We start from the raw sequence: 25,618 nt of genomic DNA on the forward strand, positions 1-25,618 counted from the left end.
GAATGTCCTGACTGAGAAACCTCAGAGAATGGTTTGGATGCAGCTCAACTGAACTCTTTCGGGCTGTAGTGTTAAAAGTTAGAATAGCTGTGATGATTGCCAACCTTCGTCGCGGAGATGGCACGTAAAAAAGAAGAACTTAAAGGGTGAGGAAGACCAGTAATAACGGAAACAGCCAGATCTGTTCACAGACATAAAGGAGGAAGTGTTATGTTTTGGGAAAGTAATATGGTCGGTGAAAAAACTCCTTTATTTTCCATTCAACCAACTTTATTAGCTCGCAGATATATTGATTTGGTTCTAGAACCTGTAGTTAGACTCTGAAAAAGTGCGTTGGAAAAAAATTTAATTTTCATGCACGATAATGCAGCTCCACATACCAGCAGAGTCACTACTTACAGACTTCCTTGAAGCAGAAGATATCACTATTCTGTTGTGACCTGTTTGTTCACTCGATATTAACTCTATAGAGCATTTGTGAAATATGCTTTAAAAAGAATTAGACCTAGCCGGCATAATTCACAAAATACTGTACAGCTAGTACAAGCTGCTCTTGAAGAAATGAAACAACCTAACACAATAAAATATTGACAATTTGTTTAGGAGCATGCCCACGCCAATTAAACCTTGCATAAGGCCTAGGGTTAGTAACACCGACTAAAACAATTTAACATCGTTATGGGTTTCTTTAATTTTTACGTATTGGTGAATTAATTGCTTTCCAATAAATAATCTTTGACTTTGACTAATAAATAATAAGAAATATCAGATGATTTCATATAAGTTTGGTTGTGTGTACTTAAGTATCGAAGTATCACCCACATAGAGTGTAAAATGTATGAACTAAATTTTTCTAACATATAACTAACATAAATAATGATCAAGTACTATGTTCAGCATGTGCTTTTAGCTGTATTAAACTATTAGAAGCGTCAATGCTAAAATTACCAATAATGAACCGAATCAAAGTATTGCATTAAGAAATAGGTTTTGATAGTTCTACTTTAAGATACAGTGCGTAGGCTGATTGTTCTGGTAATTAAATATGTAATTAAAAATATTTATTTTTACTTAGGTTTATACCCATAAAGCAGGAGATATCGTATGTGCCAATATTAATTTTGATCATTTTTTATTTACACTTCACCTTACAGGGACCCTCCCTCTTACCGCATGCTTGCATTGGTAACTGATGTAGAAGAGCTTTTGTAATTATTCTTGTTATTGTTAGAACTAGAATTAAATTAAAGTATACAATTAACAATTTTTAAAATTCAACAAAAAATACAAGCGTGTCTTGCTATTTTTTTATACATTTCAAAAATACGAAACCTCTCAAACACTTATCTAGTTACACACCTACTTACTGGCCCACTTACCCCAGTAAACTTATTGACTGTCTTGATTTTTTTTCGTAAGCAAAATCTTTGGAGAAGGCTGCCTAAATATTGTACCTAATTATTAAATTGCTTCAGACCATACCTTAGTAATAGCAACGCTAAATTCAAGATTTGTTGAGAACGTTCAGCGAAACTGCATAATCACAAGACATAAACCTTAGTATTTTCTTAAAAACAAAAGATGAACTTGAAATAGCAGGATATGAGTTTAATACACTTTTCCAAGAAGCTGCCTGAAATGCCACTTCAGATAGTAAAGCTATACAGAATAAAAGAAACTGTGCCGTCAATGTTAGAAACCAAATTATAGAGAAGAGGCGACTAAGGAATATATGGAAAAAACACAAGGCGGCAGCAAGATAAAATAAACTACAATAGAGCCGCGAGACAGCTAAAAATACAATAGTACAGCACAAGTCCTACGTTGAAAATTATCTGCTTAATTTAACACAAACATCAGATACCGATTATTCACTTTAGAAGGACAGCAGGAACTTAAAACAAGCCATTAAACACATCTCAGAATTAATAAACCCAGATGGCTCATGGGCGAGAACAGATCAAGAAAAAGCAGAGACATTTGGAAAATATCTTAAAGAAGTTTTTCAACCTCTAACCTAGCAAGATGAAGCTATTTACGAATGTCTAGCAACAATCCAACAGCCAGGTGAGCAAATTAAACTAGTGTCAAAAGGAGAAGTAAAAAGTGCTATTAAATATAGGTTAAAAATCAAAAAAGCTCCAGGTTATGACCTTATAATAGAAACTTTCTTAAAAGAGTTCCATATAATGTAATAGTTATAATAACACATCTTTTCAATGCCCCACTAATGTTCAAAATTGTATCAACTCAATGGAAAATTGCTGATATAATAATAATCCATAAACCTGGTAAACGAAGATAACTGATAATAATCTTTTCCCGGAACATCAGTTTGGTTTCAGAGAGAAGCATTTAACAATAAAACAAGTACATAGAGTCGTTGATATAGTGAGTAAAACTTTTGAGGAAAAAAAATTACTGCTCTGCACACTTTCTTGACGTCAGTCAGGCTTTTGATAAAGTCTGGTATGAAGGGTTGGTCTTCAAAATAAAAATGGACGTACCAGAGTCAATGTTTACTTTACTAAAATCATATTTAGAAGAAAGATACTATCGTGTTAAATATGAATCAGAAACATCAAAAATTTACCATATACGATCTGGAGTCCCTCAATCTCAGGCTAGTTAGTGTGCTTTGTCCTATATTATATTTGATATTTACGTACGACATACCAACAAACGAAAATGTAACATTTGCACACGACACTGCCATTTTAGTCACAGATAATAATCCTGAACAGCTACTGAATCTCTTCAAAGACATATGGGACAAAGAAAAGTGGACATAACATATGTACTTATATATAACATAACATTGGAATAACAAAGAGGACTTTTAAATATTCTTCGGACAGCTAAAATGACTAACAATGAAGCAATGAAGAGTCAATAAGAATAGAGAATGACTAAAACTTGTTAAATGTAGAAAAATATCTTATTTGGGTCATATGCAGAGTGTTTCAAAAAGGTATGTCATAAATTAAATCACTCATTCCGGGGACAACAATAAATTGATTAAATCCAACTTACCTTAGTACAAAAGTGTACACAAAAAAAATATACAGCCCTTTGAAGTTAATAAATAAATTTTTTTTTTTTGCATTATCTCCTAAACTACTTGACATTTTGTAATAAAAATGGACACGTTACTTTCTTGTTCTGAAAGCATTTTTCATACAAAAGAAACAACAAAATCTAAGCGCACAGAAAAATTTTAAGGGGGGTGTGAAGCCCTAAATCCACCCAAACTTTTGAGTACGTTCAAATCAAATGAATTTTGTGGCATCATTAGTTTAACACATTATTTTTAAAACTTTTTTGCCTCTTATTACTTTTTCGAAAAACCATTTTTTGCCGAAATACCGTTTTTTCCTAGTTGCCATAAAATTACAATTAGTTTCTACGGATACAATAATTACAAACAATTCCATCAATAATAGTCAATAATTTGAAGCTATCATTTATTGAGTGAATAAGATTAATATAATTTCAATAAACTATCGGGAATATCGTAGGTGAATGTCAAGGAAATAGTGCAGCATCCGAAACGCGTTATGCAGTAAAATACCCCAATCGAAATACACCCGATAGACGATTATTTCTGACCATTAATCGTCGTTTACGGGAAACAGGTACATTCCCACCACAACTTGCTGGCAATAGTGGTCGTCCAATAATGGATGCAACTGATGAAGACATTTTAGAAATCATTGAAGAAGTCCCTGGAACAAGTACAAGGGTAATAGCTGCTCAACTAAATGTTCCTCGCGTAAAGGTTTGGAGGCGTTTGAAGGATCAGCTGCTTAAACCCTATCACTTAACAACGTTTCAAGAGTTATTGGTTGAAGATTATCCTAAAAGGATTAGATTTTGCGATTGGTTGTTAATGGAAAACACTCGAAATGTTAATTTTATTAGAAATATTTTGTTTAACGACGAGGCTACCTTCAGTAGAAATGGAATAACAAACCATCATAACGAGCACATTTCTGCCGACGAAAATCCTCACGCCAAAAAAACGACTCATCACCAGAGGACTTTCAAAGTTAATGTTTGGGCAGGAATTGTGGATAACAATCTAATAGACCCAGTATTTCTTCCCAACAATTTAAATGGTGGTATTTATTTGCAGTTCTTGGAAAACGATTTACAAGAGTATTTGGAAGCAGTGAATATTGCAATAAGGCAAAATATGTGGTTTCTACAAGATGGCGCTCCACCGCATTACGGCAATGAAGTCCGGGAATACCTTTGCAGGCAGTATCCTGGTCGGTGGATTGGAAGGGGTCGTGACGCACCTAGTTCTTGGCCACCCAGAAGTCTAGGTCTTAACCCCATGGACTTTTGCTTTTGGGGGTTTATGAAAGAGAAAGTGTATTCTGTAACAGTAGAGGACGAACAACAATTGAGGGTTAGAATAATTGAAGCTGCAAATCAATTTCGTCAGAAAAATATGATTTTTCAGCGCATTCGGTTGTCCTTATTAAAACGATACCGATTGATAGATTAGAGGTTATAGACATTTTTTGTACTTGTTAATTCTTTTAAGGCATTTATTTAGTTGCACGTAATTTTTTAAAGGTTAATGAAAAGAGCCGTAACTCAATAAAAACTGTTTTTTGAAAAAAGGTAAGTTGGATTCAATCAATTTATTTTTGTCCCCGGAATGCGTGATTTAATTTATGACATACCTTTTTAAAACACCCTGTATTGAGACGAGATAAATTAAGCATAAGGCAGTTGATTCTCAAGAAATAGAAGGTCGAAGTTGTGTAGGGAGAAAAGAAATTTGTTTGCAGGAAAACATTCAAGGTACACCGAAAGTCAAAACATCTTCTAAGTCTATAGTCTAAGTCTATTCTATACATTTTTAAACATAGAGTTCCTTTATTTTTCTCGATCCAGTTTTCATCAGCACTTTCTTCCAGCAAGTTTCCTATAATCGTCATTCCATTTCATCTCAAGTCTTCCTTTTTTTGTTTTATACTCCCCTGATCGCTAATTTATTATCAGCTTATTCCATGTCCATTACGGATTATATGTTTTTCCTGTGCAAATCCTTCAGTTTCGGAACTTTACAAATGAGGGGTTTATTAGGCTTTACGTATCTAATATAGATCAAATCTATTTAATCATTTGATACATTATCTGCTCAAAATCAGTTTATGCCCTCGTATGGGTTGATTTATTTTAAAATATATTACAAAATAAACTTTTTAGTAGACCATAAACATTTTACAGACAGAAATTGCATATTATAACATATATTTTAAACTGATCGTTATTTTTAATAGGCAAATTCTAAAAACAGGTTTTTTAAGGACAAGCCGGTAAATTTTTTACATATTTTTTATGTCGAAAAAACATATTTAATATAGTTAATATTATATTTTTTTATGTTTATGACCTCTAAAATTTTTTACGATTTAAAATTACCCAGTTGGAAAATATGTATTAAACAATTTTTAAACAAATTAGACTGGAAAATTCTACTAAATTATGAAAAGAATATTACTAAAAACTTCTATCCCTTTGGCATTTTAAATTTTTTGCATAGGAGCAAAATTGAGGTATTCAGTTTAGTATACTGCACAGTTATTCTTTAAGTATATAAAATAAGATGATAACATATTGAGAAGACAAATCCCTTGAATGATAACTGACCGAATACCACCAAGTAAAAGACAAAATATAAGACGAAAGAAACAGATTGAAGAAAAGATAAGAATCGTGTAAAATAAATTGAAATCCAGTAAAGAACAAAATATGAAAACCGCACAACAGAATTTGTAAGATATTCATACTGGGTTGATCCCGCCACATACAAATAATTTACAAGTGAAAGCAGTTAGGGAGAAGGGGAGGCCAGCGAGTACACTCATTATGTCATTAGGCAAAAAAAAATTCTTGTCCTGTAGCTCGCTTCAATCTTTTATTATTTTTGGGGTTTGTCTTAAAACCGTTGAATGTATATAGTAGAGTAGATTATATCGGTCGAATATTGCTTTCGCATGTTGTAATACAAATTAGTTTTGGTAATTATACTATGATAAAACGGTATGTGAAAGACGTTAGTGATATGTATTTTATATGTTAACACATTACAGGACTATTGTATATTATACATTTTCGTCTATAGGCATATATTATCACCTATTTAATCAAGATTCATTTTTTTATTGCAGGTAAGTGTTGAAAAGAAATCGGGAGGCTATCAAGGCCAGTGTCTTTGGATAGTGTCTTTTTTGTATGACACATACATGGATTCATCTCAACTTTTCTCTGCCCTTCTTGGTAGCGTCTTCAGAAGCAAGTACTCAAGATTCCTATCCAGGATTCTTTCATCGTTCTGCTGGTTCATCTAACCAATAATAACAAGTATTTAATTCCAGCGAATCTTGCAGATAAATGTCTTATGCTCATTTTTCCTTAGAAGCAATTCCTTCAAAAAAGTATTTGAAATCCCCATGAGCTCTGATACCTTTTCGTCTATAGGCATATATTATAACCTATTTAATCAAGGTTAAGTTTTTTGTTGCAGGTAAGTGTTGAAAAGAAATCAGGAGGCTATCAAGGCCAGTGTCAGAATTAACTAATAGTCATCAGCGGAGGTTGCATCAGCGGATGTGCATCTGAACCACTCCCTCAAGTTACGCAACCATGAGATTCTTCTCCTTCCTACTTCTCTTGCCCTGAATTTTGCCTTGTATAATTAATTGAAGTATGTTGTATCTTTCACTACGCATAACATGCCTCAGGTATTGCAGCTTTCGTGTCTTGATGGTTTGCAATATTTCCATTCTTTTGTTGACTCTTCTCATGACTTCTCTTGCACAAAGTACCTTTCTCATTTTATTGAAGTTTTTTCGTGCTTTCTCTATTCGAACTTTGATTTCTTTGAAGTAATCGTTTGTGTGATTAATTATTGTGATAATTGCAGTTGTAATCTATGAAACAAACGTATATATCTTGATTCACATCCAAGCATCTCGGAATTAGTACGTTGAAAGCAAAGAGAGCTTCACGGTTATCTACGCCTCTACGGAATCCATATTGAGTTTCTTCTGAACTAATATTGTGCAATGGCTGAAAAACTCAAATTATAAACAAATCAAAATCAAAAACAGCTCATAAAATATAATGAGGAGATAAATATGTATTAGTATGGTATTATTAAAAAAAAGATTTAAGTAAATATATTTGTTTCGACTTTTTATCGGCATGATGTAACAAGATTTTTTTTGCAACGAGAATATGTGAGTAAGTTAGTTCTCATACAAACTAAATACGAGTTAGCTTTTTTGGTACTTTTTTTTTATTTTAACCCCTTACTTCAAACTAGACAGAAAATATATCTACAAAGAATATAAAAAACCGATCAGTCCTAGTCACATACCGCACAGGTAGGCAAGAAGGAAAGAGGGAAAAGGGAAACGGAGCTGTACTTTTTATAATGAATTTACATACTCAGGTTCAGGCGGTCATTTTTAAAGTATATTCTTTCGAACGTTGACCCTTGATTTAATACATGCTGTGACAATGTAATAGGGTGGATTTGAATTTAGAATTTGGGAACGAGAAGCAAAAAATGCATTATCTTCTTAAAAAACTCCCTCCTCTTTAGTACAAAAGAGTATTAATTTTTCTTTTAATATATCGTTGCATACGAATTTAAATTTATTTCTTTTGTCCATGTAGTAATTTTCCGTTAAATAATATAACAATAATATTTCTGTAGATATATATTTTTTTAAGAAAAAATAATTTTTTCCAGATCCATGAAAATCCACATACTATGATTGTCTAACTTCAGCTTCTCGTGTTGATTCGACTTATATTTTTTAACATATATTTTTTTTTTGCCTTTCATTTATATTTACACCAAATGCAGCGGCTTCCTCTTTCAAATCTACAGGGTGATTGATTATCGTGATAAAGCTTAATAGATCCGCTATAATAATAGATAGCAATAAAAGTTAATAACAAAAATTGTAGACAACTTTGAGGTTCATATTACAAAATTAGTTAGAATATTACAGGGTATTCGATAACATAGTGACAGACCAAACTTATGTTTTTTTTTTGAATAGAACACCCTGTATTTTATTTTATATTCGAAATATTATTCACTTCCTCATCACAAAAATATAAAGTTTTTTTTATATTATACAGGGTATTTACAAAGTTATAACCAATTTTCGATGAAAATCGTAACAAGTTCAACTCCCTGTATAATTAAAAAAAAAGCACAATAACAATGGTATATTGTTGCCACATTTTTTCTTGATTGTTAAAATATTAAAAAATAATTGATATTGTATCGAATACAGAGTGAGTCAAAAACGCAAGCATATTACATATTTTCTCAGTAATTTTAAATATAACACCCTGTATTTTATATTACAATCTAAAAGTACCATTAACATACTTCAATTTTTATTTAATTGAACTGCACTCAGTAGTACATTTGGTTATATAGTGATCAGTGTAGTATGAAGCGACTCAACCTGAAAGACTGTTGAGTGTAATACAATATTAATTCAATCCTGCAACAGGTAATTGTAAGTTGCCTAGATTTGGCGCAATATTTGCAGCACTGCTTTATGTAATTTTACTCATTTAATTTTTTCCAAATAGAATATTAAATCAGTCATCTTCCCCCATTTTCAGACAAGATCAATGCTTAAATATTACATTTTTTGAAAAATTATAATTTTAAGATGAGTCTTGTCATTGAAACAAAAACCAAAGTGTCAGATGATGTGCTTTCGATTAATCGAAAAGAATCATCCATGCCGCAGAAATTTTTGCTTTTATTAATGAGCTAGCGAATATACTTATTCTTATTTTACAAATTTTTGCTAATTATGATTTAATAGCTTTATTTACTTTTAAATTTGTACAATATCGTAATCACATATCGATTTTTATCCTTTCACCTCTACTTCTCATGGAACATTGAAGTAGAGGTGGCTTTGCTTAGAATATTTGTTTTTTGTACTGACTTTCTAGAAACAAGCGGTTAAATAGTTGTTCCTGATTATTTGATTGCTGATTATTCTAATTATTCACCTTGTCTTCAAACTTCGGTTTTACACAACTTCTTAAATAATAAATATTGTATTAGATAAGTGTAGTATATTAGAATAATCGTTTAAACGACACATATGAAAAAGTTTTATTGTAGTGCTTTTGCTTTTTGGTAACCATTGGCTAAATTACTAACGAAATTTAAAAGTATTTTGGATGAAGCACAGAATAACCACAGAATAAATAACAATTGTTTTGTTTATTGTTTATTATTTATGTGGAATAACATCAAAGAACAATTATTATTCTGTGATAACACCAAAAGTTTCATATTCTGTGGTTGAAATAATAAAATACTGTCAAAAAGTGTCAAATACTTATTAGTGACTTTTGAAATCCTCTTGTTGGAATTCCGCTTAACGTCAACTTCGTGATGTCACTTCCTGAAGGTATATAAATAAGAAAGAAATTACTTCCGGCGCTCCATTTTGTTGTATTTTAGTGTGTGAGCGAGAGTGGTGTTGTGTACCTTCACAACCCACTTAAAATTGTGAAATAATTTATTTAAAAATACAAAAAAATATAAAAAAAACTTATAAAAAATAACAAAAAAATCGCAAAATAGTGTAAAAAAGTAAAATAACAAACGTAATGAATCCAGGCGCCCCAAATTACCCCATGGCGTCTTTGTACGTTGGGGATTTACACTCTGATATTACTGAGGCCATGCTTTTTGAGAAATTTTCAACAGCGGGCCCTGTTCTTTCGATTCGCGTTTGCAGAGACTTGATTACACGTAGATCCTTGGGTTATGCGTATGTAAATTTTCAGCAACCTGCTGATGGTAAGTACTAACTTCTCTTTCATTATCTTTCCATATGGACAATGTTGCTTTTATTGTTTTTGACCTCATCTATGGAATTAAAAGTTATTTCATTTTAAAAAGTCATCAGAATTAGTAATCAGAAAATATCCACACATGGCATACATGTTTACATTTTGACCCAGTTTAAATATGTATTAAAGTTTATAATATATGGTTATTATCGCCTATAATTTTGCTTTTCTTATACACAATAGTGTACAACACCCAAATAAATATGAAGTAACAGAACTGACAAGGAAATGAGTAATATCTATGTATTTAAAACGAATTATCCAGTTTTTTCATTAACTTTGTACAAGATAGGTATCTTACAGTATCCTTATTATTAACAAAAAGTAAAAAATCAACTTAAAAATAGTTGATGTTTTCGGTGCTCTTTGTTTTGTAATTACTTCTTCTAAATATACATAATTTAAATAGTCAGATTGTATGCATGTAAATATTTAGTTATAGTTCCAGCAGGGTGTGTAATTTTAATTTTCAAAATTTTGTGATAAGGTGATTGCTTCTCTAGAAAAAAATAAACACTTGTTAGAGATAATGGATATTGACAAAGACTATGACTCATACTGACAGTATGGAAATTTTCATTCTGAAAAGTTTCCGAATAATTATAATCTCTCAATATCATTCCTAGATTGCCTTTGTTCAGATTACTTTGACTGCAAATCTATTAATAGTGTGGAAATACTCAGATTGTATGTATGTATATCAAGCAATCTCCTTCGCAGTTGGATCGTGTTGGAGAATGGCTGCAGACTGTAATGAATGGAGAGATTTGCTGAGGTAGGCCAGGGCTTGAATTGGGTTGTAGAGCCATGGGTTGGATATGCATGTAAATATTTTAGCTGAAGATGTCGACTTTAGAATCTGATAGACTTGCGTATGAAGTTTGTTTTATATTAAGTTTATTATTGGCTGAATTATCTGTCCTAATAATCTACAGAATATTAATGTGGTGCTCTCTTCCTTAGAGGTGCAAATACATTTTATACTTATATTTTATATAATTTAGGCAAGTTATGGTAAAAATGAACCTATTAGCAGAATATTGCATTACTGTAACTGCAATATTTGTATTATTGACATTTTTAATGTGTTTTCAACAAATTAAGAGATAGGGTGTATGTGATCAGTAATTAATTGATACTGAAGTTATTATTGTTAAATGCTCAGTTCGTTACTTTTCTTTTTAATTATTATTTACTTATATTAGCTTCTTAGTTTCAAAACTCTGCACTCGCATGATTTCAATTAGGACCTCTCGGATGCAGATAAAATTACCAAAAATTCAATAACTTTTCCTGGAATGATAGTTCTTCTATAAATAGAGGGATACCTTGCACTGTGGGTACCAAATTGTTACAGCTGTTTGCTTGTGTCCTCAAAATTACACATTTTTGTATACATATACATAACAATTATGTTTCCTCTCTGTCATTTGTTAGTTTGTTTTAAATAACAAGAGAATGTCTCTCTATGGATTGTAAAAATTTAGTACCTAACATTAAATCCCTTATATGAAAATGTCCTATCTAGGTTTATTGTGATTTCTCCTCGATTATTTTACAGAGATCTTGATGTTCCATGGTGAAAATCCAGATCTATAAAAACATCACTTGGGAGAATGTATTCCTTCCTTGCCTATTCCTTGATAATCTTGAAATATCTTAAAAGTTGATAATTCACACTGATTTTTTACTTTTTCTAGTATTATCAGCTCTTATACTTGAGTTTCATCAACTCGGTAGGATTTTCGCTAGTTTCTACAAGAAATTCACCTAACTACAAATTTAATGTGTAATGACCTATTTGAATATAATATTAGCAGCTTCTCAAAAGGATTATGCACAGCAACAACAAACCTAGGCCTTTAGTTTAAAACCTACCAATGACTGTACTTGTGAATTAGTAAAAGCTCTAAGGGCTGCTACTTGAGAAATAAAAATATTACACCCTTCCAATTTCGTCTTAGTTTGTTCTGAAATCTAAAAGCAATTTTGGTTATAACACTGGTTTTAATATTAACCTGCTATCTCCATTTATGATAACTTTTCAGGGCACTCACAAAACAACTCTAAATATCAGTAAAATGATTTAAATACCAAATTTTAATGGCGATAGTATAATGATACATGTCATTATATTATTACAGTTAAAATTTGGTTTCAATATTGTTTTACTGATTTTTAAACAGCTGTTTGTGTCTCCTGGAAAGTTACAATAATTGCATTTAAAGCTGACAATATAACAAAGTAATTTACTTATGTTCCATACCTGCAGCATAAAAACTACAAACCATTAGAATGCTAACATTTGCTTACATAATAATTGCTAGGATGTGGATCAAGAAACATAATTTTTCCTCTTAGAGAAGATTACTAGAGAAATCCTAGCCAACAGGCTTGATAAATTGTTGACTGTATATCTTATAACTAGTAATATAAATACATAAGCTGTCTTCTTCTGATATGGAGGCATCATCATCAGTTTCTTCATTTCCCACAGAAATAATAATTGGTTCTATTGTTTCATATGAAGTTTCTTACTCTGCTATGATACTTCTTATAGCTTTTTGTCAATTGTCAGATGATTTTTTTTATATGGAGTCAATAATAGTTGATGAACATCTTGAAGTTTAAATGTTGCATTATTTCTTGCGATATATCCCTTTATTTGAGCCCAGATTATTTCTATGGGGTTAAGTTCATAGTGATAAAGTGGTAATCGCAACACTTGTAACTCCATGTTTTTTGCTATTTCATCTACACTATACTTCTTACATTTTGGTGAATATTGTTTGCATAGCTGCAATAACTCTTTTTTGAGTAAACCTTCTGCTGGCATTACTATTTCTTTGGTTATTAGTGAATCCAAGTAACAGTTCCTTGTAATATTGAATGGTAACTGGCATTGTCCATGACTATTACAAAATTGGTTGGTAATAAATCTATCATTTGACTGAAATATTCCTCAAAAACATCAACAGTTGAAATAAAATCTAGAAACAAATCCTTTATCTTATAAAATATGAGTCCATAGACAAACCTGTAAATGCCCGAACATTTGTAACTAGTTTATCTTGCCAAATGTTTTTTACAAAATGCCCTTCATTTATCCATGTTTAATCTAAATAAAAAATAGTTTTGCCTTCTCTCCTCAATTTTTCGAGATTTCCCTTAAATATTGCCTCCTCCAACAAATTATTCCTTCTTCTCTATAAGCTCAGATCTTCTATTTTCATAAACAAATCATAATTCACATAAAGTTTTCCACAATTTATCCTTAATGTTCGGTAAAGATTTGTCTTCATTAATGTCTACTAAAAGGTGATCCAAAGTAGGAATCTTTTTTTGTAAATAAAATAAATAAACTTTTCTTCAAATCGATTGTTTTACAGTGTTGTTTATCTGAATGGGTTTTCTCTCTGTTGACGTTTTAGGTGCTTATGTAATACTTCCACTCTTTCTTTGCTTTAAAAGTCTATAAATAGGTGCTTCTAAAACTTCTGTACAAAAGCATCACATAACACAAAAGCATTCAACACTTAACTTTTTAATTATCATGGTTAAATGACACTTTAATTTCACGGTAGTAAAATTAGGTGTTTGTGACATTTTTACTACACAAGTTTACTTAATTATATCGCTTTTTATTATAGAACTAACAATTCTACCTGTTATAATCACAGGACTTTACAAACACAACCTGTTAATCTTAACTAAAATGATTCACAATCTACAAAACACATGCACTGATTACATACTTATATCATGTGTTGATTAAAATGACCACAAAATTTAAGACAAGAATTGAAATAAATTGTTATTTTTAAAAATTTTAGGTAAAACCCAAACATTTCCAGAACAATACTAAATATTTTATTTTAGAACATATTTGTCACTGTTTTAGGGTCTTATATTGGGTTGTATCTCACATGCAATAAAATTTGTGCTATCAATCATTTTCAAATGTACTATAAAGAAATCTATTTCTATATTTTTTATAAATATACAAGTAAAATTTTAAAGAGTAATGCTGCAATTGAATTCCTTACAAAAACTGTTGTATCATATGGGATATATTTAATTCTTTTTTATTATTCAATGACATTCTACATATTATAGCATGGATTTTATAATTCGATTTGTTAAATTCTTGTTATTTAGGTTACTGTGCACACCTAACATTGCATGAAATCCTTAGGCAAGTTAAAATTCTTGAAAAAGAAAGTTGCATAAGAATTGAAGGTCATCTTCATTATTTTTCAAGGTTGGGGATTCCTTTCTTGTTCTACATTTGTTAACAGTATATTAAGAAATAATCTGTTTAAGAAATAAAAGCTTCTGTTACCTGACGAGCTAAAGATTTTTTTTCCCATTTTTTAACAGAAATGCTCAGATTGCAGGTTATGGTTTCTAAAATTAGTGACCCTTTTTTAATTTGGAAGACACTTCTCAAGTTTTCAGTAATTATTTTATATTCCTATTGACCTGAGTTTAAAAAAACAAAAAGTTTAACAGTTGTCAGCTCAAAGTTGTGTGAAGTTTGGAATTTTCTGTAATAAATAACTTTTATGAAATTTGTTTTTGAAATAAATTATGTGATATTTATTGAAAATGTTTTATTGCAGCTGAGCGTGCATTGGATACAATGAACTTTGACTTGATTAAAGGACGTCCCATCAGAATAATGTGGTCTCAACGAGATCCATCATTGAGAAAATCTGGTGTTGGGAATGTTTTTATTAAGAATTTGGATCGTTCTATTGACAACAAGGCTATGTATGATACTTTCTCAGCTTTTGGTAACATTCTTAGTTGTAAGGTAGCTCAAGATGAAAACGGCTCCAGTAAAGGATATGGGTTTGTACATTTTGAAACTGAAGAAGCTGCAAATAAATCTATTGAAAAGGTAAATGGTATGTTGTTAAATGGAAAAAAAGTATATGTTGGCCGCTTTATTCCACGCAAAGAAAGAGAAAAGGAACTGGGAGAAAAGGCCAAACTTTTCACAAATGTATATGTTAAAAATTTTGGTGAAGATTTATCTGAGGAAGAGTTGCGGAATATGTTTGAAAAATATGGTAAAATTACCAGCTACAAGATAATGAGTAAGGATGATGGTAAATCTAAAGGGTTTGGCTTTGTTGCATTTGAAAATCCAGAGGCGGCTGAAACAGCAGTAGAAGCATTGAATGGTAAGTGTTAACTACTTTTCATATGATACGGGTTCATAATGAGAATTTATCCAAACTGTTTTTACCAAAAAAAATTTTCTAATTGGTGCTTACTCTATGAAAAAGATTCAATTACAGAATTGTATAAAATGTGAATGTATGAAATGTACATTCAATGGATATGTTATAGTGGCTAAATTGCCTTTTAGCAATAACTAAGGATTGCTTTTTTATTAGTGTAAAGTTGGAATAGAAAGTTAATATCAGGTGGTAAACTTGTTAAAAATTGCAAAGGCAAAGAAGTAAAGTTATGTGTAAATCCACATAACATGAACATTGTTAATCATCAACTAATGCCTTTCCCAAACCTATTAAATAGAAAACGAAGAAACCCTGAGTTAACCACTCTATATCAGCATCATACACAATAACAATATATATCTTCGCTTTCGTTTTAAGAATTACTAATATTTTTTGGTATATATGTATGTCATATTTTGTAAATCCAATAACTGTTTTTCTCTACGATATTATGACTAGCTTACAACGTGTGGGAAGGAAATAGAATCAAGGAAGAAAGTATTTAAAAACTTATAAATTTCTTTTCTCATTGATTTTTATATCATCTTGCAAAGTTCCTGTAAAAATAATCTAAGTTTTTACTCTCTGTTAATATATTTTAAATATAATTGATAACAGGTAAATGTACTTATTCAATAATAATATTTTAAATGCTTTAGGAAAAGAGTTGATGGAAGGAAAACCTTTGTATGTAGGAAGAGCCCAAAAGAAAGCTGAGCGCCAGCAAGAACTAAAACGTCGATTTGAAGCCCTTAAAATGGAAAGACTTAATCGTTATCAGGGTGTAAATCTCTATGTTAAAAACTTGGATGATACTATAGACGACGAACGTCTCCGTAAAGAATTCTCTCCGTTCGGAACCATAACTTCTGCCAAAGTAATGATGGAAGAAGGTAGAAGCAAGGGTTTTGGTTTCGTATGCTTTTCCTCTCCGGAAGAAGCTACAAAAGCAGTAACAGAGATGAACGGCAGAATTGTCGGTACGAAGCCTTTATATGTTGCCTTAGCTCAGCGTAAAGAAGATCGCAAAGCACATTTAACATCTCAGTACATGCAGCGCATGGCAAATATGCGTATGCACCAGATGGGCCAGTTCATTCAACCAGGTGCGTCTAGCGGCTATTTCGTCCCTACCATTCCTACCGCACAGAGATTCTATGGACCAGCCCAGATGGCTCAGATTCGTACCAGTCCCAGATGGCCTGCCCAAACACCTGTAAGACCAGGTGCTCAAGGAGGAGCTACTGCCTATACTGGCATGCCAAACACTTACAGAGCGGCTACTCGTCCACCAAACCAGTCAACAACTATGCGTAGCAACATCAGTGTACCTAGACCAATTACTGGACAACAACCTCAAAGTATGCAAGGTCGTCCACTTGCTGGACAAGGTAACAGTAGGGATAAGAAGTCTAGGTTCTGTATGTTGGATCTTTTTTTAATTTATCTCCTAAACATGGGCAAATATCAGCTTGTGAACATATTGAAACATTTTCAAATGTTAAAAAATCTAAATTTTTTCTTTTTATGTTATGTTGTTTTTTTTATTTTTTCCCAAAATTGTCTTGCTGATTCTTTTAATTAACAAGCCATTTTATTTTCTTTTTTATTATTATTTCTTCTATTGATTTTAACATTGCCCACTTTGTTTTCTAGATTTTGGTGTTTTCTATTCAGATTTATATTTTTAATTTGCCTTTATTATTTTGTCATAGTCATTTGTTTTAAACCAATTAATTTTCTTGGATTCCTATTAGTAACCTATTTTATTGACATTTTACATTATATAAGATTCAAATGATGCTGTGGATGAATGCTATAACTGAAAGTGTGATAATTAATGAAAAGAAGTATAAAATATCAATACAAATGAATCTATGACAGTAATATTTTTAGTTAATCAGTTACACCCATCGAAATACTGAATTCTGGTATGCAGATACTAAAAGTGTAACTTATTTTGCTTGGTTCTCCTCTATCCTATCCTATGTCCATTCTTTTTTTTTTAATATTAAACAAATTTTAGTTAAAGATCACCAAATTTTCATATATGTATGTTACCTAATCTGTAGGTAATCCTCAAAGGCTAAATTAACTTAAGAACCAACAACAGCCTATGACTCTAATTAGGAAAGATCCTTGTTTAACCTTCTCATTATAATTGCTTATCATAAAGTTAATGATGGTTCATTTATCTTTTTTGTAAGCAATGATAATCAGATTTTTGGTAAATAAGCAAGTATCTAACCTTTAGAATTGTACTAACCAGTGTTTTAGTGTTAAGAAAGAAATTATTCCCAACTATACGTTCATTTGGTTGGTTTAAATGTTGAATGACATATTTTACTATTTTTGTCATATAGTTTTTTATTATATTCATGATGTACCGAATTTTTATAGGCTATTTGTTTATCTTTTTGTAAGTTTGTCACTTCAAACAGTTCCTCGTGAACAATCCGATGGGCTTTCTAAAAAAGCAAATATTCTGGGCTATAGCTGGTTACAGAGTGATCTGTTTTATTGTATTCATCTGTACAGTCGTCGGCTATTTTTGTCCATGCTCTAATTCTCTTTTCATTTTGTTTGCATCTTATTCTGTTTACTAATGTTTGATAAGTCTTTCGTTTAAGCCATTCGAGAATCTGCAGTCTACTGCTTTAGACTGGACTTAGATTAATGGAATATTTAAATGTTTCATGTGATTTCTAAACATATTGGAATTAATTCCAGGATACTGATCTGTTAATAATGTTTTTATAGGTGTTCATCTTGAATTTTGTTATGTGTCTTTGAATATGAGTTTTTCCATTGTAGTAACGTCAGCTCTATTAATGTTATCTTGTATATAAATTGACATATCTGTCACAATTAAATCAAGTAGTATATCAATAGGAAAATATATACCTAAAAGAATAAGCTTCCTTATGTTTATTCCAACCTGTTTCATCACAAAAACTATCTAAAATATTAATTTTCCATACCTCAAAACTGTTATCTAAGCCTAATGTTATTATTTTTGATTAAACCATTCCTTTGCTATTCCATCAGGGAATAAACCTAGAATCATAATCTTGTCTTCATCAGCATCTACCTTACATCGCTAACATTCTGATTCGAAGGTCTTAAGCTAGTGAAGTTATTGGAACATTTTTTTCCATTAAAATTTTGAAGTACAAAATCGTCTTTATTTTTTTATAGTTCTTTTGATGAATCACATTACTATCCTTCAAATTATGTCAGGGAGCTGTAGCCTCCATGGTTAGTGTTAGTTGTTGCCCTAGAAACCATCAGGGTCTTCTAACTCTAATCCTACAAATTGGTTGCATTGCATCCTTTCCCAAGTTATCAGGCTCCTTTTCTAACTTGGCTTCATCATACTGAAAACGACCAATAGTCAGAAATATGTGTATACAGTTGCCTTCTATCGATATACCTTTTTTGTTTTTCTGCTTTGTGAGACATGCCATTACATTTTACTTTTATTATTCACTCGCAATATACTGTTTTTATAGAAATAATTTGAAATTTTATTTTGTTGGAAATTCTTGAAAGCTAAAAAAATGAATGTTTAGGTAGTCTCGTATTTTTTCTTATACTGTTTTAGGAAGCTCATAACAATTGCTTCTCTCTACTCTTAATTTTCAAGGCTTATATCAAAAATCTGGCAAAAATGCCAGAAGGCGAGGGTAGACAGTTTCAGAATTACCAAAATGCAAAATATTGAGTGATAATTCTACAGAAAATTTGTATTCCAATGTCATATACTGTTGAATTAATTTACAGAACTTGGTCACATTTATAACTTGTTATATGATGCAGCACAATTTTAATTATAAATCACATTAAAGTTGCAAAATAATTTTCTGTCAATTACAGTTTTGTGTTTTTGTTTTTTAAATTCATATGATTACTCTCATTAATATGGAATAAAAATCTGAGCTTATTACACTTTCATTCTCTGTGATCCGTAGTATATTGATAACTTTTTTCTATTCTATATAAATTTTTTTACCATATTGGCTGTACCATATGCATTTTGTCTGCCATTACAGAACATGTAATTATTCTTGTATTCATTATTTTTGTGCTCTGTCCAGTTTACATTTACAATTACATTTTTTGCTTACAAATTAAAAATGTGGCCAGTATTTCAGCTTTTTTGTTCATATGTTTACTTCGAAAATGGTTAATAACAAGTTGTTGCAGGTGGCGTCGTACCTTCAACTGGTCGAACAGCAAACTTCAAGTATACTTCGAACATGAGAAATCCACCACAATCCATGGGAGGTATACCAGGAGCCGCAGCTCCTGTACAGCAAGCTGTACACATCCAGGGTCAAGAGCCACTTACAGCAACAATGTTGGCTGCCGCTCCCCCACAAGAACAAAAACAGATGTTGGGTGAACGATTGTTCCCTCTTATCCAACGCATGTATGCAGATATGGCAGGTTAGTAATCTATGTTTATCAACAGGTATTGTACAATATTACGATAGAATAGACAATTATTTTAAGGAAAGGAAAATAAAAACTATCATAACATCTTTATTTAATTTTAGGTAAAATCACTGGTATGTTGTTGGAAATTGACAATACTGAGTTGTTGCACATGTTGGAACACCAGGAGTCACTTAAAAATAAAGTGGAAGAAGCAGTTGCTGTACTACAAGCCCATCAAGCCAAACAGGCTGCTACTCAGATTAAAAAAGATTAGTAGTTGCTCGTAGGCGACTGTAGAAGGGATATAATCGTTTAAGAATATGTATCCAGTAATTATTCATTTTTATTTTCATATTTTTAATAATTACCTCAACGTCTGAAAAGGCAAAAGGGATTGAGCAGATAAACCTATGAGTAGGCCCTTACACAATATTACATTTAAAATAAATTTCCTCTACCTAACAATTCATGATACAGATTTCTTTTTAATTCAGCAAAATTTTCATGCAACTTAACAAAACTTCATGTAACTTAACAAAATTCCATGTGTATTGTATATTTTTTTTCAGATTTATTACTTACATTAAATTTTTACGATTAAATTGCCCGGCGCCTAAAAAAACAAGGGATTGAGAACATGTTGTTAATATCGCCCTTCCTTACATCGCCTATGAACAGTATACTATCAAATTAAACAAAATAAATATAAAAATTGCAAATAGTCCTATGACAAAAAAGTAAAAAAGATATTATCTATACTTAACAATCCCAAGTAAAGATTTCTTTTCAATTAGAAGCTGTAAAATATTCGTTTGTATTTTGCCTCATTTACTATTGTTGTTATTTTGATCGTTTTCAATAGAATTTAGTAATAAGTTTATCCTAATTTTGTATTTTACCGTTTTCATATTTTGAAATATTATTTAAAATCTAAAAGGGCATAGGAGATTTAGAAGATTTTCCAATATGACCCTTATTCGTTCTTACATTGCCTATGAAAAGAATATTATCAAATTAAATAAAAATAATTATAAAAATTGCAAAGAGTCCTATGACCAAAAAAGTAAAAAAGATTATCTCTATTTAATAATCCATTCGTTTGTATTTTTGCTTATTTACAATTTTTATTTTGAACTATTCAATGGAATTGTAAGTCTGACATAAATGCTTTATGGACCATTTTGATGGAAGAAAGCGTTAATATATTATTATTTCAGATATTTTTCGACAATTTCCTTAATTGTTTATATCTTTCAATACATGAATTTTATGGTTTGTGGACTTATGTTTGGTTTCTAATTTTTTAATTTGGTACCTTTATTACTTACGTGTGTTGCAAACTAGAGATACGGAATGAATATAAGTAAGACTAATTTGTATTCACATGCCATAAAATTGATATATAAATATATTCGAAATCAATAAATGAGTTAAATTCAATTTGGTATCACATGCCTTTTATTTCCTTACCTTATAGACCTGTACCCGCTCGACTTTCGTAGTCGATTGCTCCCGTTCTACGGAAAGTGTAAATCAAAAACGAGATAAATTAGCTTATCAGTGTAATGATAAAAGTGGTCAACTAATTGACTAGCAGATAAAAAATGAACATTACCTGCTTTTAATGGGCCAGGAATTAATTACAACCAACAAATAATGTATTTATTATACAGGATGTCCCACCCTGCAACCTCAGAATATTGAAGTTCAACCAATTCCCACACAGTATGCAATAAATAAAAGCCAACACCACCATAGAACATCATCAACTAGCGATGAAGAATTCTTAGGATTTGATGAGAGCGAGCAAAATAAAGAAAATCCTTGACAAGGAGTCAAAAAAACCTTGAAGAGAAGAAAAGTGGATGTTACCAATAGACCATCAAACACAGTAACAAATAATAAATATAGTTCTCTAACACTCCCAGACCAAGAGGAAGAAGAATCCACGAAAACACAAATAAAACATCAAAACCACCTCCAATATACGTCTACGGAGTAATTAAATACAATGAAATGATAAAACAAATAGATTTAATAGCAGAAAACACATAATACATCACAAAATTCTTGCAGACAACACGGTAAAGATAAGTTGCGATACACCAGACACATATAGGAAAATAATGAAACACATGAGGGACAAAAGTCTAGTACACCACACTTAATCAAGCTAAAGAGCATGCCTATCAAACACCTACACCATACGACGGACATCAAAGAAATAAAAACTGAATTAACAAAAATGGACATGGTTAGAACAACGAAACAACCTTTAAACATATTCTTAGACTTTAAACCAGCAGAAAACAAAGACATTTACAAACTGACAAATCTTCAAAATAGAGCTATACAATTGGAACCTCCAAAAATAACAAAAGGGATCACCCAATACATGAGATGTCAGAGACATGGCCACTCAAGATCGTACTGCAACAGACCATTTGTGTGCGTCAAATGTGGTGGAGAACACAATACGTCGGCCTGCAAAAAAAGTAAAGATACCCCTGCTAGGTGTGCTTTATGTGATGGTGACCATCCAACCAACTACAATGGATGCCAATTCTATCATAACTTACTCAAGCCAAACAATGCCAACAATCGTATGAATATTCAACAAAAGGCTATCAATAAACAACTAGACCTACAATGCGTACAGCAACATCAGTGCCTCTAACCCATAATGCAGTAAGAATACTGAACAACTATCAAACATTAATGACATGTTGAACAAATTCATAGAGGAATTCAAAAACATGTTCCAACAATTACTACAACAAAACAGCATGGTCCTAAACATGCTGACGACGCTTATATCTAAAATTCAATAGCTGAGTAAAATGCCAATGGACTTCCAAAGCACAAAAATGAGGTCGAGTTATATCTACTACACAACGAAATTTACATTCTGTTAATAAGTTTCACAAGTCAAACTTACTTCAAGATATCCCACTACACAACCTATTCCCCAAACCACCCAGACAATATAGCTCACGCTGGATCAGCTATTCTGATAAAAATACTATTAAACATGCAGAACTACTGAAAATTGCTTGCAAGCTCAAGTATGAGGTCTTACGATGTAGACGTAAGACACGTAGATCAAAGTCAGATCAAATCGAAGTACAATGCATAACTTGCTAGTAGCTCCTCACTAAAGTATCTAAACACGATTCGAAATGCATCCCTATCCTACGACTATGTCTTGGTGCTTTCAAATCAAGCCCTGCTGAAAGTGTTTCTGTTGATCTTCAAAGCCACCACTTCTACTTCCATACTTTGTAAGAATATCAGCAAACCCAAGTAACCCCCTAATAAATCTAATCAATCCCATATAGCCCCCCCAGCAAATATATGAAATTACACACTCACATTACCAAAAATATTATCTTCTTTGTTAGATTACATCAACCTTTCAAATACTACTACTATTTATACCCCCAAGACAGCTCCACAATCTTCCAATATTTAATACTCATTTATTCAGATTCAATAAAACAGAAACCGAAAACTCGATCCTCAGAAGATCCTTTTAAAACATCCTCAACTCAACACAATTTAATGAAATTTTTTCACCAGAAGCCATACATAGTGTTTACACCGCAGAATTATATGAAATACTTGAGGCATGAAAGACTTTCCACCCTACTTCAAATGAAGGCAAAACAATCGCCATTTGTACTGATTTTCCTCGATCCATTCTCAAATATTCTCCAAAAATCCATTAGTCCAGAAAATATATAACATCTGTAACCAAGTATATTCTGCTAACAATGATCCCCATGTTGGTATATTGGGAATAAATAAACAAAAGCTGCAAGCCCAACAAAATCTAACTGCAAAATATTGTATTAGGATAACAGAAACGTGCGAAGATCGTCCATTCTGTGTGTACAACCAACATGTTAGCACCACAGTATGTACCACAAATAGTAGTGTAAGTGGAATAAGAAAACTGAGGAGAGGGAATTGTATGAGCCCAACCGTTCATAATGGCGACGGCGCTACTAGTCAGGTTAGGTCAAGGTATGACAGCAAGATGCGCATGACGTTGATGTAAGTGCTGTTACTATGGTTTCACTAGTTTTGCATATATACTCAAATAATGATTATGCTATACAAAATTTACCAAAAAAACAAACGTTATAGCAAATTCTACTAAAACCACAACTTAAATTTATTTTCACACAAAACATTGTATCTTGTGTTGAGTTTACCGAAAGTACAAGCTGATTATAGCCACAAATGTCAAACATGGAATAAAAACTTTCGGTATAGCAGTGTTGGCATGTTTTTATAATATAGATGCTGTATGCTTCAAATACAAAAAGATAAAGCTTTAGAAAAGTACATTTTGTTTATATTATGTTATGAAGTCTGCAATTTTTTATGTATATAAAACAACAATGAGTAAATATTTGTTGTCCATCTGGTACAGGATCACAGCCAATAGAGACAGCAAGCTTACAATATTTAGAATGTCTCCACCCACACCCTGACAAGGGCCTAAGGAATGAGGATGAGGAGGATATTTGTTGCCAATACTTTACCAAACAAAATTATACAAATAAACAAGTGTCAGGTTATCTGTTTTATTTTGTTGTTTTCATGTAAAAACTTTCCTGTACCATAATGTATACTCTCTCTATCTGATATTTATTATGTTAAACATTTATATACAAAAATGCATAAGTTTACTATATTTTTAGACAGAGAGAATATATTTTTTGGCATAGAATAAGTTTTTATTTTTTAATTTTAATTTCATACAAATGAAATTCGTTTCAGCCCGTCCGCATTTGGCCCTAGAAATTCTCTCCCAAATCTTTCTATAAAACTTACCTTACTAGAGAGCTATGTGCTATGATGATGCTATGATGATCGGACGAATCGGACCGTCCTTTCGAATCTCTGTTATCCTGATAGTAAATTTTGTAGAGACACGTTGTGATGCCCACAATGGCTGTCTATTCGATTTAGCATTAGGATAAGAGAAATGCGAAGAGATGATTCGATTGGTTTTGATCTGAAGGGTCAGTCGAATTGGTCGATCTTCATGTGTTTCTGTTATCCTGATAAGAAATTTTGTCGATATAAGTTCATTCCTAAAATGTGCAGGGGAAAGAAAGAAAATGCTGTGGGTAGAGTAGAGTAGAGTGATGATTTCTTGAATAATTTCAAAAGTTCTGTATTCTTATTTATGTAAACTAAGAGAAACGATAGATAGGTTTATTATGAAAAAATACTTAATTTAGTGTATTAAATTTATTTGGAAAAAAATTAATCAGGTTCTCCTAAATTAAAATAAAATTTGGCAGGGACCCATTGATAAAAAAATCTCTGTATTAAACCTCCCAGGAGTAAGTCTTGTAAAAGGGTCTTTTCATAATTTGATAATGAATATTTTAAAAATCTAGATATGTTTCTTAAATATCTTTTGTTATCTGTTTTAGTCTTAAGCTCTTTCTTATTTCTCCGGGGATAGATAGGTATTATTTAGTGTAACAGTTTTTTTCTTTCTTTGTTTTATAAGTAGTCATCAGTTTTACATCACTCAAAATTTAGATTTTTGGATAAAACGACTTTTGGAACTCGCTCGCTCTATTTTAAACTTTCAGAACTTCAATTAGGTATTAACTCTCAGAATAATTTAAGTGTTTTGTCGGTAAATAGTTGACCATACAAAATGGTCTTTTAAATGATCAACGCATGCCCATTTGCGGCAGTTTATACACTATCTCCGGGTTGTTCAGTCACGTCCCTATCCACATCATAACAGCTCCCACGTGACGATGCCACAGGTGCGTCCTGGAGCTCAGGTTCTGGAACATTTCAGTATTAATAATTTTGAACGACTACGAATTTCTCTTGGAGGAACCTGATTTGCAGAACGGTTTAAAATTTGGGGTTTTATGAGCTGTCAACTTAACTCTTTCAAAAAACCAATCCTCATCTCTTTATTTAATTTTAATTAATGCTATTTTCAAAATATCGCCTAC

At 31.6% G+C, this 25,618-nt stretch overlaps 1 protein-coding gene across 2 annotated transcripts; it reads left to right on the forward strand.

Annotated features, from left to right (window-relative positions):
• The first annotated feature begins 9,500 nt into the window (after positions 1–9,500).
• On the forward strand, positions 9,501–21,059 carry LOC140452365 (polyadenylate-binding protein 1-like). 2 transcript variants are annotated; one of them, XM_072546571.1, is made up of 5 exons: positions 9,501–9,877; positions 14,553–15,119; positions 15,839–16,570; positions 19,386–19,628; positions 19,739–21,059. In XM_072546571.1, the coding sequence occupies exons 1-5, from the start codon at positions 9,685–9,687 to the stop codon at positions 19,891–19,893; spliced, it is 1,890 nt and encodes a 629-aa protein (XP_072402672.1). In that variant the 5' UTR covers positions 9,501–9,684; the 3' UTR covers positions 19,894–21,059. The 2 variants fall into 2 exon arrangements, with proteins under 2 accessions (XP_072402672.1, XP_072402673.1); XM_072546572.1 differs by having other exon boundaries at positions 9,502–9,877; positions 15,839–16,540.
• The last annotated feature ends 4,559 nt before the right edge of the window (positions 21,060–25,618 follow it).

The sequence above is a fragment of the Diabrotica undecimpunctata genome, chromosome 10 (genome assembly GCF_040954645.1).
Source record: "Diabrotica undecimpunctata isolate CICGRU chromosome 10, icDiaUnde3, whole genome shotgun sequence".
In the NCBI taxonomy this organism is placed as follows: domain Eukaryota; kingdom Metazoa; phylum Arthropoda; class Insecta; order Coleoptera; family Chrysomelidae; genus Diabrotica; species Diabrotica undecimpunctata.

What these genes read in the sequence shown, in the direction of transcription:
- LOC140452365 (XM_072546571.1), top strand. Translation starts at nt 9,685, where the DNA reads ATGAATCCAGGCGCCCCAAATTACCCCATGGCGTCTTTGTACGTTGGG. An exon ending in TTTTCAGCAACCTGCTGATG is followed by an intron (nt 9,878 to 14,552) that starts GTAAGTACTAAC and finishes GTTTTATTGCAG; the next exon opens with CTGAGCGTGCATTGGATACA. An exon ending in TCGTCCACTTGCTGGACAAG is followed by an intron (nt 16,571 to 19,385) that starts GTAACAGTAGGG and finishes AAGTTGTTGCAG; the next exon opens with GTGGCGTCGTACCTTCAACT.